Source organism: Acipenser ruthenus, chromosome 16, assembly GCF_902713425.1.
Source record: "Acipenser ruthenus chromosome 16, fAciRut3.2 maternal haplotype, whole genome shotgun sequence".
NCBI classification, from domain to species: Eukaryota; Metazoa; Chordata; class Actinopteri; order Acipenseriformes; family Acipenseridae; genus Acipenser; species Acipenser ruthenus.
In genome coordinates, this window is record NC_081204.1 from 31,966,326 (window position 1) to 31,982,274 (window position 15,949).

At 47.3% G+C, this 15,949-nt stretch overlaps 2 protein-coding genes across 2 annotated transcripts; both read left to right on the top strand.

Moving 5' to 3' along the window:
* The first annotated feature begins 2,625 nt into the window (after positions 1-2,625).
* On the top strand, positions 2,626-7,504 carry LOC117430439 (serine protease 23-like). Its single transcript, XM_034050459.3, has 2 exons — positions 2,626-2,882; positions 5,678-7,504. The coding sequence occupies exon 2, from the start codon at positions 5,691-5,693 to the stop codon at positions 6,846-6,848; it is 1,158 nt and encodes a 385-aa protein (XP_033906350.3). The 5' UTR covers positions 2,626-2,882; positions 5,678-5,690; the 3' UTR covers positions 6,849-7,504.
* A 1,234-nt stretch (positions 7,505-8,738) lies between these two features.
* LOC117412453 (prefoldin subunit 3-like) lies at positions 8,739-14,572 on the top strand. Its single transcript, XM_034904117.2, has 6 exons — positions 8,739-8,871; positions 10,197-10,321; positions 12,243-12,309; positions 12,549-12,647; positions 12,986-13,124; positions 13,972-14,572. Exons 1-6 carry the CDS (start codon positions 8,791-8,793, stop codon positions 14,046-14,048), a joined length of 588 nt encoding a protein of 195 aa, XP_034760008.1. The 5' UTR covers positions 8,739-8,790; the 3' UTR covers positions 14,049-14,572.
* Positions 14,573-15,949: the final 1,377 nt, after the last annotated feature.

A 15,949-nucleotide genomic window follows, 5' to 3' on the forward strand; every position in this document is an offset into this window, starting at 1 on the left:
CACCTGCACATCTCCTAACAACTACCTTGTTCTCCTAGAAAACATGGAGCTGTTCCCATTTGAAACATGCCTACTCCTTGACCCAATGAAGCGACCCTGTATCTGAGAGCTCCCTAATAGAAGTACGTGCTCTGAGTCCATACCGTTTCTGTGACTTGTCTGTGAGTAATCTCTAGGTAATCTGTGAGTAGTTATAATGGAAAGAGACCCCCACTAATCACTGTGGGACCAGCGCAGTGGAAGCGTGGTTTAAATGATTCACCGTCCAGGTCCACGCAGAAGAGAAGCCTGTTCATTTGGAAAAAAGCCAAACACCTTCCTCGCTGTAAATCTCAGCAACAGCAAAGCATTCTTAGCATGGTGCAATTAAATACTTGGATAATACAGAGAAGATATAATTCCTTGTTGGGCAATTTAACAGTTTGTTCAATTAAGTGTGTGTATTACAATGCTTTAAACTGTAAAATGTTACACCTTAAACTATAAATATTTTTGATCTTTGATGCAGCTGGTGTCTTTTTCTTTAAGGACATTGTAAAGAAATGGTGCAGCTCTATGCCATGTGTGCTCAATCATTTACATATCTGAGTTTCAGCTGTGCTGCGTGAACAGTTTTCAACAAACCAGCTCAATTCCGGGACACAGCGTGGCTGTCTGTTTTCACAGACCTGGAGCACCTCCGTCACACAGCCAGGGTTATTCTAAGAAGTTGCTGATTAAATTCACACCTTCCAAACATGACAGGAAGTCAGCTTCCCAGCAGAGCCTCTCAATGAATCCTGAAGCATGACTGCGATGCTGATATGAGGGGATGAAGGCCAAGGCTGATGGAAAAGGGGACGTTTGTGCCAACACCAAGTTTTTGTGGCCGTCATTCTGGGTCGGCTGCCAACTTACCCATGCACTCAAAAATGTAACCACGTAAATATGATCCACATGGCATCCTCAACTTGAAATGTTTAACGCTATCTAGACATCCCCATCTATAAAAATGGATGAAGACTCCTCATAGACCCACTTAAAATATGATCCATATGACTTTCCATATGTAAGACAGTTTAATTTCTGTGACAGTGCAGTGAATTGAGCAGTTGGAGCAGTCCTGTTTGCTGTAAAGAAGAGACATGAATGGAACAGAACTTCAATACCAGAAAGCCCTTAAAATAAGCGCTTGAAGTTTTTAAGTTCTGGAACAAAATGCAGTAAAAGCTTCGATCCATCCCCATAAACACACAGGAATATGACCGATTCTTTACTGCTTTTGTTCAAGTTTGAACAAGGCACTTACAGAGAGGGCACTGGACTTCGTAACGACCCCCTGCAGAGATTCACATACCACAACAAACAGGAACGCCCCTTTGAAAAACCAGCAGGGTGGGGAAGCGGTCAACTGGAACAAATTACTGGGGAGTTGAGCAGCTCTGTGGCAGCCAGTGGGGTAGCAAGAAAAAGCAAAGGAAACGCCACTTGAACCTGCTTCCTTAAATAATCTTAATCCAAAACACTAAGCGCAGTACAAAAACCAGGACCAGAGCACAGAGTTGGAAATGAAGTGGAGCTAGACTGAGGATAGAGGGAAGGAGAGGTGTATTCACACAGCGAGTGGTGAAGGGTATGGAATGGGCTACCTAGGGTTACCGTGTCATCCAGGAACACTGGGATCCTTTAAGACCAAACTTGACAAAGTTCTGAGATCAATCAGCTGCTAATAACCAGACGAGCTTAGATGGGCTGAATGGCCCCCCCTTGCTCGTAAACTTTCTTATGTTCTAATGACTCACGAGGTAAAGCTCTGTCATGAGGAGCCGTGTATTGCTGAGTCCAGATTGACCCAGAGCCTGACATTCCACAGCGTCCCTAGAGGAGCGGACTGGAGGTGAAGTGAAGACAGGGCAGAGAGGTCAAGGGCAGAGGTCAGGATGAGCCACTCTGGCCAGGCTAGAGCAAACATCAGAGGAATCTGCCTGGTCGTGGGGTTCAGTTACAGGTCAAGGTTTCATTTGACCTTTACCTGCAGTATAGGTGAGTCCCATACTTTCACCAGCAGTGGTATGTGAGGAATCCCAACAGAGAGAGAGAGCGAGAGCAAGGATGAAAGCAAACAGTCCTGTGAGAGGGGTATCTGTGTGCGCGTGTCACTTTGTGAGTCTGTCTCATTGTGTTTCTGTTTGCACAGGGAGCACCGGGGTAAAGCACAGTAAATGCATGCTATTGGCTTGGGAAAAGCTTATACAAGCAATTGTAGACAGCAGACATTTCTGAGTGTGTGTGTGTGAGTGTGAGTGTGTGGGTGTTAGTTTTGTTGAAGCTACAGATTCTTCTAGGGAAGCCCATATCAATCTATAGTACTGTACATTTTCATGTTCCACATTGTATGCTAAAGTAAACTATATGCACACTGCTGTGGTATTTTTTTATTTGGGAGAATAGGGTTAACAAGATTTCCTGTGCAGGGTCTCACCTGGTTGCTCTCCTCCCCTTGTCTCAGAGCAGGGGGACATCAATCTCAGCCCAGTCCAGTCTGGGAGCTTCTGAAGCAGCAGGAGAGTGCACTGGAACAGGTAGGGCACTAGGACCCCGAGGGGTCTGAGACAGGACTCCATTCCATTAAAAAACACTGAGCGCCTTGGAGCCAGGCAGAGAACATCTCCCACACTGAGCACAGCACAGCACAGCACAGCACAGCACAGCACAGCCGGACTCAGGGACACAGAGACACACAGACAACCCCGGACAGCCTCTCTCCAGCGACCGAAAACACCAGGTCCAAGGGCTTGGGTCTGAACCTCCATCATAGAAATGGGAATTAGTTGGAGAGACAAAGTGACTTCCATTGGAAAACGTGATTTGATTTAAAGTAGACAGACTGGCAGATTGAGCAGGTAACTCTATTTTGTTTATTTATTTATATATATATATTTTTAATTTCATTTCGATTGTGTCTTTTTCTTATTTAATATAGGGATACTGGTTAACTGCTGTGAAGTGAAGTGTTTCAAATTGGACAAGGCTAAAGTTGTGTTGAGAGTCTGAACTTGAGCTGCACTTGGACTGCAGATTTGCGCTCCCCTATTCCAGTGCTGTGAGCATGCTTGCTCTAGTGTAGTTATCTGAAGCTATGCAGCTGCAGCACAGCTATACTGGGGAACAATTAGAAGGCAGTCTAACACACTACCTGCCCCAGATTAATGTGCTTACACTGCAGTCCAGCTGGGTAGAATCAGGTTCCCCCGACGCTATGGAAGGGTGGCCATGTGGTTAGACCTGTGGACTGAGCTAGTGGATTCGGGTTCTACAGCCCCGGATTAGGAAGTCTCTAAGAAGCAAAGTTCCAGGTGGCTCAGTGATTAGAGTGGAGGACCAGGGCCTTGGAGGTCAGTGATTTGAATTCCAGGAGGTTTCTAGTAATTGGGGTATGATAAAGCAGTTTGAAAACCACAAGGACACCACAACCGCCTACAGAGATGAGGCTGACACAATGTTTCAGCTCTGACATGACAGGGAGAGAGGGAGAAACAGAGAGAGAGAGAAACAGAGAGCCGAGAAATGAAAACTGTACAGGACAGCAGGCTTACAAGACTTTCAAAAAGGTAAAAACTAAGTTCGAAAAATCTCTCTCACTAAACAGGAATCCTACACAAAAGAGACTATTCTTGCCACCCAAACTAAATGTTTAACAGCACAAATCCCAGGAGTGTGCCCCTGGCTGCCTGGCATGATCACACACATCCCAGGAGTGTGCCCCTGACTGCCTGGCATGATCACACACATCCCAGGAGTGTGCCCCTGACTGCCTGGCATGATCACACACATCCCAGGAGTGTGCCCCTGACTGCCTGGCATGATCACACACATCCCAGGAGTGTGCCCCTGACTGCCTGACATGATCACACACATCCCAGGAGTGTGCCCCTGACTGCCTGACATGATCACACACATCCCAGGAGTGTGCCCCTGACTGCCTGGCATGATCACACACATCCCAGGAGTGTGCCCCTGACTGCCTGGCATGATCACACACATCCCAGGAGTGTGCCCCTGACTGCCTGGCATGATCACACACATCCCAGGGAGTGTGCCCCTGACTGCCTGGCATGATCACCTACTGGATAGCTAGTAGCAATAGTTTATGTATTTTTGTTTTATTACTGGGGTAACATAAAGTTGATTGCAACACAACTGGGCAATGCGTACCAAGGCAACACAAATCAAAGCTCTGTAGCGACACTTCAAAGATTACGATGCGATGATCCGCAGAGCATTTTTAAACGAAATACAAGCTGAAAAAAGGAATGTAGGGTGGGTCACTTTGAACAAGCAGCAACAGCTAAGAGCTGAATATTCCTCGGGCTGTTAACGCCCAAACAGTGTATAGAAACAGCAGTGAGGTTGCTGTGGCGTAGATCATTGACGTGAAGTGTGGAGCAGTGTCTTAAAAGAAGCCATAACATAGCCCTGCACATTCTTTACAGAGCACAGCGCAGCTCTGCAGAGCTCTGAGAGCACAGCGCAGCTCTGCAGAGCTCTGAGAGCACAGCGCAGCTCTGCAGAGCTCTGAGAGCACAGCGCAGCTCTGCAGAGCTCTGAGAGCACAGCGTAGCTCTGCAGAGCTCTGAGAGCACAGCGCAGCTCTGCAGAGCTCTGAGAGCACAGCGCAGCTCTGCAGAGCTCTGAGAGCACAGCGCAGCTCTGCAGAGCTCTGAGAGCACAGCACAGCTCTGCAGAGCTCTGAGAGCACAGCGCAGCTCTGCAGAGCTCTGAGAGCACAGCGCAGCCACACGCCTCGATTTGTTCTGCTGCTACCAGGGTCTGCTCTCCTCTCTCTCCCTCACCAGCAGAGCCTGCTGGCCCCTTTTTCTAGCAGCTTATCAAACTCGCACACACCCTCCCTCGCTCACACTGACACAAACATGTACATGTTTTGCATAGCTACCCTTCTGGAGACACTGTTCTGCAATTAATAACTCTTCACTCACAGAAAGGAAAGCTACAGATTTGTGCTCTTAGCAACAGAGATTTATTTGCGTGGAAATATTTTGTTTTTCCGAGTGGGGTGCACTCTATATTATTGGCTTGTCAGGGCTTTATAAAAATGTAGTTTCCACAAACGCACCCAGAACTGTTAATGTGAGCGATGGAGGGGAGTGGAGGGGAGGAGAGGGTAGGGAAGGTAGGTTGAGGGGTGTATAGTATGTAAGCCCTCTCACAAAGATCAAACTCATGTGGGTGGTAAAATATTTAGACCTCTAAAGTATGTATTATAGAATTCAAGAGACAAACACTGTATCACAAGCAAGGAAAGGAAGCAGCCACAGAAAGTAGCAAATAAACTGATACATTTCTTCCACAAAACAAAAAATAAAAACCAAACAAACAAGCAAGCACTGAAGCATTTGAAAGTACTGGAGGTGTTTTAATTACAATTAGTTCTGGGGCTCTTGCTTATTACGAACTTGAAATGTGAGACTGCCCTCTTCTGGCCAAATTTAGCTATTGCTCCTGTGTTCCATCATTTAAAACATTTTTGCTTTTCAAAGTGTTTTTTTTTTCTGCTATTGCTCAGCAGTGTGGAATGTGTATTGATCCTCGCCATTGTGACAATATTGGTATAGCAGAACAGTAATCAAATCACCTTAATAAACCCCTGAAATGTGTTTCTCTGTTATTTGCCCTACAGGTGCGTCCCTGATATGTTTCAACAAGCAAAAGCCAACTTTCCCTGCTCCTCTACCTTCCTCCTCCTCCTCCTCTCCCTACACCCCTCCCTCCCTACTGGGGCTCCCCGTCACCCCCACATCCCCTCCCTGGTGCCCCACGCCACCCTGTTCCTGTCCAGCCCTCGCTTCAGCGCCCGGCCCCAGCTGGACTTCACCACGTACTGCAACTCCAGCTGCTACCAGCAGGGGGAGCTGCCGCCCAGCCGGGAGTCCCTGAGCGAAAGGCTGGCCTACGAGACTTTGTACGCTGATGGCAGGCGCACCCTGACCACCGTGGACCTGGAGGAGGAGGGGGAGGGCACCGCAGCTCAGCCTCCACCCACCAGGGGGAGCCCCGTCCCAGCTCCTCACCGGAGGCGCAAGCGTCAGATCTACGGGGCGGACGGCCGTTTCAACATCAGGGGAAACAACTTCTTGCTTGACTACCCGTTCTCCACAGCCGTGCGCATCTCCACGGGCTGCACCGGGGTCCTGGTGTCGGAGAGCCATGTCCTCACAGCCGCCCACTGCGTGCATGATGGGAAGGATTACGTCAAGGGCGCCCGCAAGCTGAGAGTGGGCTTCCTGGTGCCCCCCAGCAACACCACCCGGACCGGGCGCCCCTCCTCCTCTGCCAGGCCTGTGAAGACGGCGGCCGTGCGCTGGGTCAGGGTGAAGCGAACCCGGGTCCCCAAAGGCTGGATCCAGGGTCCCCAGGAGATCAGCATGGACTTCGACTACTCCCTGCTGGAGCTGCGCTGGCCCCACAAGCAGCCCTACATGCGGCTCTCAGTAGCCCCGTCCGCGAAGGACCTGGCTGGGAAGCGGATCCACTTCTCTGGGTTCGACAGTGACCGCCCCGGGGAGCTGGTGTATCGGTTCTGCCCGGTGGAGGACGAGTCCAATGATCTGATCTACCAGCACTGCGACGCCCGGCCGGGGGCCAGCGGCTCAGGGGTGTACGGCCGTGTGTGGGACCCCGTCGCAGAGCGCTGGGAGAGGAAGGTCATCGGAGTCTTCTCCGGACACCAGTGGCTGGAGGTCAACGGGGAGAACCACGACTTCAACGTGGCTGTGCGTCTCACGCCACTCAAGTTTGCACAGATCTGCTACTGGGTTCGAGGGAACCACGTGGACTGCCAGCAGGACTGAGAACCAAACCCAAACTCTGTCTGTGCACTAAACAGCGCAAACATCAAATGTATCAAACTTAAAGAAGCACGACTCGAGGAGAGCAGACTCCCAAAGGCCTGGGTTTGTTTTTCTTTGTTAGGCGGTCTTTTGTTTTATTTTATTTTTTAAACTTTAAAGCACTTTTTTTTACTTTCTTGATCTAATTCAAGTATGAGCAAAACTGTGATCCCAGACTCGGATCTAACAGTTATGCAGCTCAACAATCATGCTTTTGTGCACTATAACGGGTCATCAATAACTATTAAACACTCAATAGTGCTAAGTTAAAAAAACACAAAAAACAAGAAGTTCAGTGATAAACGTCTCAATTAAGCCTGACACTCATACTAACTAGAAGTCCACCCCTCTAAGCTCTCCAGCTGTGCTCGACAGGGTCACAATGCCTCAGCTGTATCCACTGAGCCTCTCGGACTGCCCGTGTCAGTGGGTGCGTGGCTCTCTCTGAACCTACCCCTGTAACACAGCCCTTCTTTGCACGTGTCTCATAGATTAAGAAGGAAAGATTGTTGGATGCATTGATTCTCTTAAAAACCGTCTCCTGTGGAATGTTTCTTGCAATGTATTTTGGGAAAAAAAGGCTTTATCTATTTTAATAAACTAAATTTTAAACTGTTTGCTTTTCTTGTCACACGTGTCAGAGAATCACATCTACCCACTTACACACTGTCCATTACAGTACCCTGGGTTTCTCCATTGCCTCTATCCCAGTCTTACCCACTGGAGAATACTCATTCAGTCCACAGTGACTGGATACCTATTGTAACGATACAATAATATCACAATATGATACTAGGCATTGCGATACATGTGGTGGTCCTGATGCTTTTAGATCAAATGATCATTTAATGATGGATTCTTTTGTCAAAAGACACAAATGTAATGAGTTAAGGAGAGTATGTATTCATGCTAACTATAAAACACAGTTCAGCTGAGCTGTGTTGTGCTTTTGGTTTGGTATCATGATACGAACGATACAGACCTCCACTAGGATGCAGTATGCCATGTAAAGAAAGTATCAGATTCATGGATACATGATGAACCGTTAAACCCCTGATACCCTAATTAAGTTTGGTTGCGTATAAAGAAACCACAGGGATCCCACCACATTCCAGTAGACCCAGGAGGAGTCAAGTGCCACACCAGTCCTGCAGCTTGTAGGGGAGGGGAACAGTACTTTATAAATGGATTTCATAGTCTGTTCAGCGAATCAGGTTTGTGCAGCGTAGTGGCAACCAATCGAAATACAACCTACCAGATGCACCCGCCAAGTGCGCCCACCTTTAGCCAATCACACTAGTGCTAGAAGTCACATGATCTCCTCACTCCTCACAAGAGGCATTCTCATTGATTTCTTTTTGACCAGCAGGTGATAGAATGTTAGACAACGTTTTTTTAAACATGTGTTTGCCACAACATACCTGAACTCTTTGCACATGTTAAAGGAGTGCCAACCATGCTTTAACAAGCCATGTATTGCCTTATCTTGTTAGTTTATTAGCAGTATGACTGGTCTACTTTTTACTGGGCTGAGAATCTTTTGTTTCTTCAGTTTGGGCCTGTCTGATGAAAATGGATTTTGCAACGCACTCTTAAAAATGAGGTAATGATGGGAGGCACAGACAGAGCATTAATCACGCATGTGTTTATGCGCCGTGTTTAATGTATCCATGGTGACGGTAGGATTTACTGGGATTTACTGGGCCCTGGTGCAAGGCTGTGACTGTGACGTGTTATATATCAACCGCTCCCTCTAAAACAACGCAGCTCATGGCAATTGGAGCCAGAAAAACTACACCCCCCAGAATCCTTCGCAAGGGAGGCAAGAGGCGGGGTTCCAAAACGCGTCGTTCGTTACGCTCAACGTTGGCGCAGCGTGAGGGGAAGGGGAAACTTGTCCAAGATGGCGGCGACCACTGAGAGCAGCAATGCCGGCGCTGGCAGTAAAAGAAAACACTTAGGAATCCCCGAAGCAGTGTTTGTGGTAAGGAGGGGAGCGGGGAGGTGTATCTGGGTATTTTATAAAGCACGACTGGCTGGGTCAGGGACCTCTGATACGGAGATTGCTGTCTGGATCGGCCAGCGCCTGAGACGCGCCTCGATACAGTAACCGCGCCGAGGAGGCAGCTATTGTGAGGAAAAGGGTGGGATCACAAGGATACCAAACTCAGAGACGGTTCAAAAAAACACGGGCTTATCCTTTTTAATGGGATAGACCATCTTTACCTGAAGACGTGTAGAATGGGATTATTCAATTCAAATACAAATAAAAAAATGAATTTAACAATAATATTTCAAGCGTCCAGATTTTTCAGTGTTACCACTTGCCTGTTTGTCAGTGTGTCAGTTACACGCTGATATATAGAGTGTCTTAATAATGGATGATGTTTGCGCATCGCGTTTAAATAAAGGATCCTCAGTTGTTAATATTCGTATCAGATATCTTCCATGGATGTCACTTAAGACAGCTGCGTATATATTTTTTTTGTTTTTACTGTCTTGGTGCGTATCAAGATTAATAACAGGAAAAAAGTTTCGAATATAATTTGGATCTGTTTTTATTTCTAGGATTTTTTTTATTGTACCCTACTACCAAAAAAAAAAAAAAAAAAATGATGCTGGAGTTATGCTATGATGTTTGACAGGTGGCACTATGCTGGTACTGTTGCACAAACCGAATTCCCAAGGCCAGTCCTGTTTAGTGGTGACTGCAGTGGGTTTGTAGAGATCCGTGCTATCAGCTAGAACTGTCTACAGGCAGCCAGGGACACGGACATCCCTTCTCAATGTCAGTGCAGTGTTTGAAAATGAAGAGGCACTGATACCAACCGCTAAAACTGCCCTGTGGCAACATGAGTCCTCAAGAACTAGGGAGCACAGGAGCAAACACCTTTCATTACAAAGAAGAACGCTTGGGGTTTACATGTAGTCAACAGATACCCCAGAAATACAGAGGCTTTTAATGGAAATGTTTAGTCTTTGGCACTATGGCTTGTGCCAAATATATATATATATATATATATATATATATATATATATATATATATATATATATATATATATATATGTGTGTGTGTGTGTACACAAATGGTTAAATTAAAATATTTATTTCAGCATGTTTCACACAAAAAGCCCTTCAGCTGAATAGAAAGGAAAGTAAACACAGTGCATGCACATCCAAAAAAACCTTTTCATTTTTGTACACTGCAGTTATACCGCCTTTCAAACATATATACATACACACACACACACACACACCCCATATATGTGTGTGTTTTTCTTATTGTCTTCCCCCTCTCTCTTGGTCAGGAGGATGTGGAAGCGTTCATGAAGCTGCCTGGCAATTACACAGCGGACGCAGTGCTGAGGAAACTGGATGAGCAGTATCAGAAATACAAGTTCATGGAGCTGAACCTGGCTCAGAAGAAACTGAGGTAGGACAGGAGCACAGCACAGCACAGGGATGCAAACAAGAGCAGTCTCACCCAGCACAGCACAGGGATGCAAACAAGAGCAGTCTCACCCAGCACAGCACAGGGATGCAAACGAGCAGTCTCACCCAGTCCAGCACAGGGATGCAAACAAGAGCAGTCTCACCCAGCACAGCACAGGGATGCAAACAAGAGCAGTCTCACCCAGCACAGCACAGGGGTGCAAACAAGAGCAGTCTCACCCAGCACAGCACAGGGATGCAAACAAGAGCAGTCTCACCCAGCACAGCACAGGGATGCAAACAAGAGCAGTCTCACCCAGCACAGCACAGGGATGCAAACAAGAGCAGTCTCACCCAGTCCAGCACAGGGGTGCAAACAAGAGCAGTCTCACCCAGCACAGCACAGGGATGCAAACAAGAGCAGTCTCACCCAGCACAGCACAGGGATGCAAACAAGAGCAGTCTCACCCAGCACAGCACAGGGATGCAAACAAGAGCAGTCTCACCCAGCACAGGGATGCAAACAAGAGCAGTCTCACCCAGCACAGCACAGGGATGCAAACAAGAGCAGTCTCACCCAGCACAGCACAGGGATGCAAACAAGAGCAGTCTCACCCAGCACAGCACAGGGATGCAAACAAGAGCAGTCTCACCCAGCACAGCACAGGGGTGCAAACAAGAGCAGTCTCACCCAGCACAGCACAGGGATGCAAACAAGAGCAGTCTCACCCAGCACAGCACAGGGATGCAAACAAGAGCAGTCTCACCCAGTCCAGCACAGGGGTGCAAACAAGAGCAGTCTCACCCAGCACAGGGATGCAAACAAGAGCAGTCTCACCCAGCACAGCACAGGGATGCAAACAAGAGCAGTCTCACCCAGCACAGCACAGGGATGCAAACAAGAGCAGTCTCACCCAGCACAGCACAGGGATGCAAACAAGAGCAGTCTCACCCAGCACAGCACAGGGGTGCAAACAAGAGCAGTCTCACCCAGCACAGCACAGGGATGCAAACAAGAGCAGTCTCACCCAGCACAGCACAGGGATGCAAACAAGAGCAGTCTCACCCAGTCCAGCACAGGGGTGCAAACAAGAGCAGTCTCACCCAGCACAGGGATGCAAACAAGAGCAGTCTCACCCAGCACAGCACAGGGATGCAAACAAGAGCAGTCTCACCCAGCACAGCACAGGGATGCAAACAAGAGCAGTCTCACCCAGCACAGCACAGGGATGCAAACAAGAGCAGTCTCACCCAGCACAGCACAGGGGTGCAAACAAGAGCAGTCTCACCCAGCACAGCACAGGGATGCAAACAAGAGCAGTCTCACCCAGCACAGCACAGGGATGCAAACAAGAGCAGTCTCACCCAGTCCAGCACAGGGGTGCAAACAAGAGCAGTCTCACCCAGCACAGGGATGCAAACAAGAGCAGTCTCACCCAGCACAGCACAGGGATGCAAACAAGAGCAGTCTCACCCAGCACAGCACAGGGGTGCAAACAAGAGCAGTCTCACCCAGCACAGCACAGGGATGCAAACAAGAGCAGTCTCACCCAGCACAGCACAGGGATGCAAACAAGAGCAGTCTCACCCAGCACAGCACAGGGATGCAAACAAGAGCAGTCTCACCCAGTCCAGCACAGGGGTGCAAACAAGAGCAGTCTCACCCAGCACAGCACAGGGATGCAAACAAGAGCAGTCTCACCCAGTCCAGCACAGGGGTGCAAACAAGAGCAGTCTCACCCAGTCCAGCTTGTAATACGAGCTTGATTAGCCCCAGTGTATAGCTGTCTTATTCAACTCCTAGCAAAACCAGGATTGGATCAAACTGCTATGCAATGGGAGTCTTAAATAGAAATAAATATTTCAATCGATGACACCAAGCCACTTTGCACTACTGACTTTTTTTATCTTTTTCCTTCCAGGTTAAGAAGTCAGATCCCCCAAATTAAACAGACATTAGAAATTTTAAGACACATGCAGAAGAAAAAGGTAAGGGACGTTTTTAAGTTACATCAGTTCAGTGTCGTTGATCAGCTGGAAAATTACATTTCCTACTGTTCATTTTGTCCATTTATTAATTTTTTTAAATTTTAAAATGTTCAGAATGTACCGCACTAGAACAACTGCTTCCTCTGCTTAGTTTATGGATTAAAAAAATAACCAAAAAAACAACATTTAGGTCAAATCCATTCATTGTATAAACTGGCTTATGTTTCTGTCCCTTGCAGGAGACCACAGATCCCATGGAAACCCGATTTCTATTGGCTGACAACCTCTACTGCAAAGCCTTGGTCCCACCCACAGATAAAGTGTGCTTGTGGTTAGGGGTAAGTGTGCATTCCGTTCGCTCTGCTCGTGTCCAGTTTTTGTACCACATGGACAGTGAGTTAGAGGGATGATTGCTTGATTGTATATTATTACCTTCACTTGAGAGATGATGGCAGTGCATTGGCTGCCACGTTTCAGAGAGAGGCGAATCTTATTAAACTCCTAGTAAAACCAGGACTGGATTTAACTGCAATGCAATGGGAGTCTTCTTTCCATTGAAGTAGCTCTCAGTGGAATTCTTGATGGTGCTTTTGTGAAATCTTTAAGTTGCACACCAGTAGGGTTTCTCTGTTGACCAGGGAGTATGTTTGAATGTGATGTGATAAACCCTGTGCAGGCGAATGTGATGCTGGAGTACGATATAGACGAGGCCCAGGCGCTGCTAGAGAAGAACCTGGCCACCGCCACACGGAACCTGGACTCGCTGGAGGAGGACCTGGACTTCCTCCGAGACCAGTTCACTACCACCGAGGTCAGTATCCTTTCACAATGGAGCAGCACCTCATCCACACACATGTGCACACCTTTGAGGCTGGGCTGATCCCGCTGATAACCGCACTGCTGCTACTTTAAAGAAAGTACCAGGTGAAATAATTCCGATCCCAACTTTTATTTCATCCCTAGGATTCAATAATTAAGGAGCTGCCATCCTTACAGTGGCTTTTAAAAAGTGCCAAATAACACGTGAACACTGCAAGAAATGCCCCCAAAAAACAGTTCTTGTGTCTTTCACAGTTCTTGTTTGTTTTGTTAGTTGCTGCTTTTTAAAATTCTATAAGGATGGTTGCCCTGTAATGAATGTGATGGTGATGTAATTTGAGAGCAGCATTAGAGAGTAGCGCTGTGCTGAAGGTATGGTTTACTCAGCTCAAGTATTGAGAGCAGCATTAGAGAGTAGCGCTGTGCTCAAGTATTGATGGCTGTTGGGTTTGGGCTCAGTTCCTGTTTTTCAATTCCATTGCCAATTCCTTTTTTAAATCCATTTCCAATTTAAATTCCCATTCCCTTTTCATCAGTTCCAATTACAAATTGCAATTAGCAGCATTCTGTTAAAACGAGCTTCTCGCAGTGGCAACAAATGACTTCAATTGAAGTTCCTGTTAGTCAATTAAACTGGCTTCAAATGAAAGCATTTGAACAGTTATTATGTCTCTAAAATATCAATTCCAGAAAGGAATTGGAATTGATTTGAAAGAGGAATCGGAACTGTAGAACAGGAATGGACCCCAGCCCTGGTTGGGGAGGCTCCTGGATCCAGCCTTTGTCTTTCTTGTTCTGTGATAACCGCACACCTCAGTCTTCCTTAACCAGCCCCCCTCTCAGACATGGCGCGCGTGTACAACTGGGACGTGAAGAGGAGGAACAAGGACAACCCTTCCAAGAGCGGCGACAAGTCTTAAGGGACACGCCTTTCTCAAGAGCCCAGCATTCTTTTCTGTTCTATAAAATCAGCAAGTTTCTTTTTTTTATTTTATTCAGAGACTGGATATCCTTCACACTCACACCACTTTCCAAGCCAACAGATCCCCGCTAGCGGCGAGGCAAGGCGCAAGAGTCAGAGCCTCGGCACGCTTGGAGTAGCCCGTGGAGGCGGTGATTGGGGGCAGTGGCTGATGGGCGTCCTTGTATACATTCTATATCCAGGCACTCAACAGTACTGCTGTGGCCACTTGAGAGTGACCGTGTGGCCACCAAAACCATTTAGAGTTCCACTGGACACCCCTTTTTTTTTTTTTTTTTTTTTTTTTGTAATTAGCACCACGCCTTTCAAATTTAGTGGAGAAGCTGTGGCTGCCAGTGCACTGTGGTATTTATTTGTCTGTATAAAGAAAAGAAAGAAAAAAAAAAGCCAAGTTGATTTGACGCATGGTCTGATGTGTGTGTGCTTGTTTTATCTATGAAATGAATTGTTATTGAAGAACAATGTTGATGGTGTCCTTGTTAATAGCTAAGCTCTGATCGTTAATCCTGGTCTGCGCTCCTCTACCCCTCCCAAGTGTTTGTGCACTCTTCCCTTGGAACCACAGCGACCCCTGCTGGTGAAATGCCTCGGGCGCCGTGGAAGAGTGTCTCCCCTCTCATCTTGTCTTTGTAGTGTGTTGTAGCTGGCAATGGCAGGGCTGATCCAGCCAAGTATTCTCATTAGTAATCACTTCAGGGAGTGGATAGCTCCAGTGTGTCCTCTTCATCCACACAAAGAACAGAGGCCCCCTCTCGCCTGCAGTCTCTGCACAGCACTCTAGATTGATCTGCAATGCCACAAATCACCTGCTCTGAGCTCTGTGCTGGAAGACTTGACCCGCCTCCCTTCCATACCAGTGCTTCCCCACTCTAACCCTTGATGACTGTTCCACTCCAGGACTTTGTTCAATGACGGCAGGGATGGAAAGACCTGTTGCCGAGCAGTGTGAGCCATTCCTGGTTTTACTAGGAGTTTAATAAGAGGCACTGGAGCTGATCAAGCACATGCTCAAACCTGGAGTGGCTGAATCTGCTATGCAATAGGAGTCTCTTCTATCTCTGAACTGGACTTGAATGCACCAGAGTGCCTGAGTTGGGAACCGCTGCTGTGCACCCCTGGATCTCAGCTGTGTTTCCCAAGTTACATTAAACGGCTCGGCTCGGGTTGCTGGTGCATTCACCTAGGTGCTGTGCTGGGCTTCCCAAGGTGTAGGTCCATCTGGCTCGTTTGGTCGTGTTGTTTTCTAAACTAGTGTTGAAATAAAAGGTTCAGCTACACTATAGGATGTAGAATTTGGGGGTCTTGTTCCTGCAAAGCTGCATACTATGGGAGGGGAATAAGAACCCCATTTCATAGCAGTCCAAACAACCCAGATTCGTTGAATGTGAGCCTTGCAGAATGATATGGGCTGTGTCTTCATTTAGCTACAGTCTGCAAAGCTTCAAATGACTATGCAGTTCTGGAAGAGCCTCTCGTGCCTTGGTAAGTGAGTTTATATGGTTAATGAAGGTGCAGACTGAATCCACACACACCACCACACAAAGCACGGAAAAGCCTCTGCACAAATTCTGCCTTGAACACGGGCATAGAAATATTTGCTGACTTCATGCAGGTTAATATTCAAAAGCCCAGCTGGCAGTATACAGAAATAAAATAGGAATTCATAATTCAAAGAGAAACCTCTCTGGTTATAAAGGAGGAGATTAGCAACTGCAAGTTTTCCAGCCATTGACTGCACACAGAACAAAATGGAAGAGTTTTTATAAGCAGTGCTTGAGGCTGTCTGGAGAAGAGGTCTCTGCGGGGCAGGATGAACCAGAGGACACTCCCTCTGCGTCT

Bases quoted from the DNA above. Each gene is read 5' to 3' on its own strand.
- LOC117430439 (XM_034050459.3), top strand. From the start codon at position 5,691: ATGTTTCAACAAGCAAAAGCCAACTTTCCCTGCTCCTCTACCTTCCTC.
- LOC117412453 (XM_034904117.2), top strand. From the start codon at position 8,791: ATGGCGGCGACCACTGAGAGCAGCAATGCCGGCGCTGGCAGTAAAAGA. The intron at 12,310-12,548 runs GTAAGGGACGTT...TGTCCCTTGCAG, and splicing joins GACACATGCAGAAGAAAAAG to GAGACCACAGATCCCATGGA. The intron at 12,648-12,985 runs GTAAGTGTGCAT...AACCCTGTGCAG, and splicing joins AAGTGTGCTTGTGGTTAGGG to GCGAATGTGATGCTGGAGTA.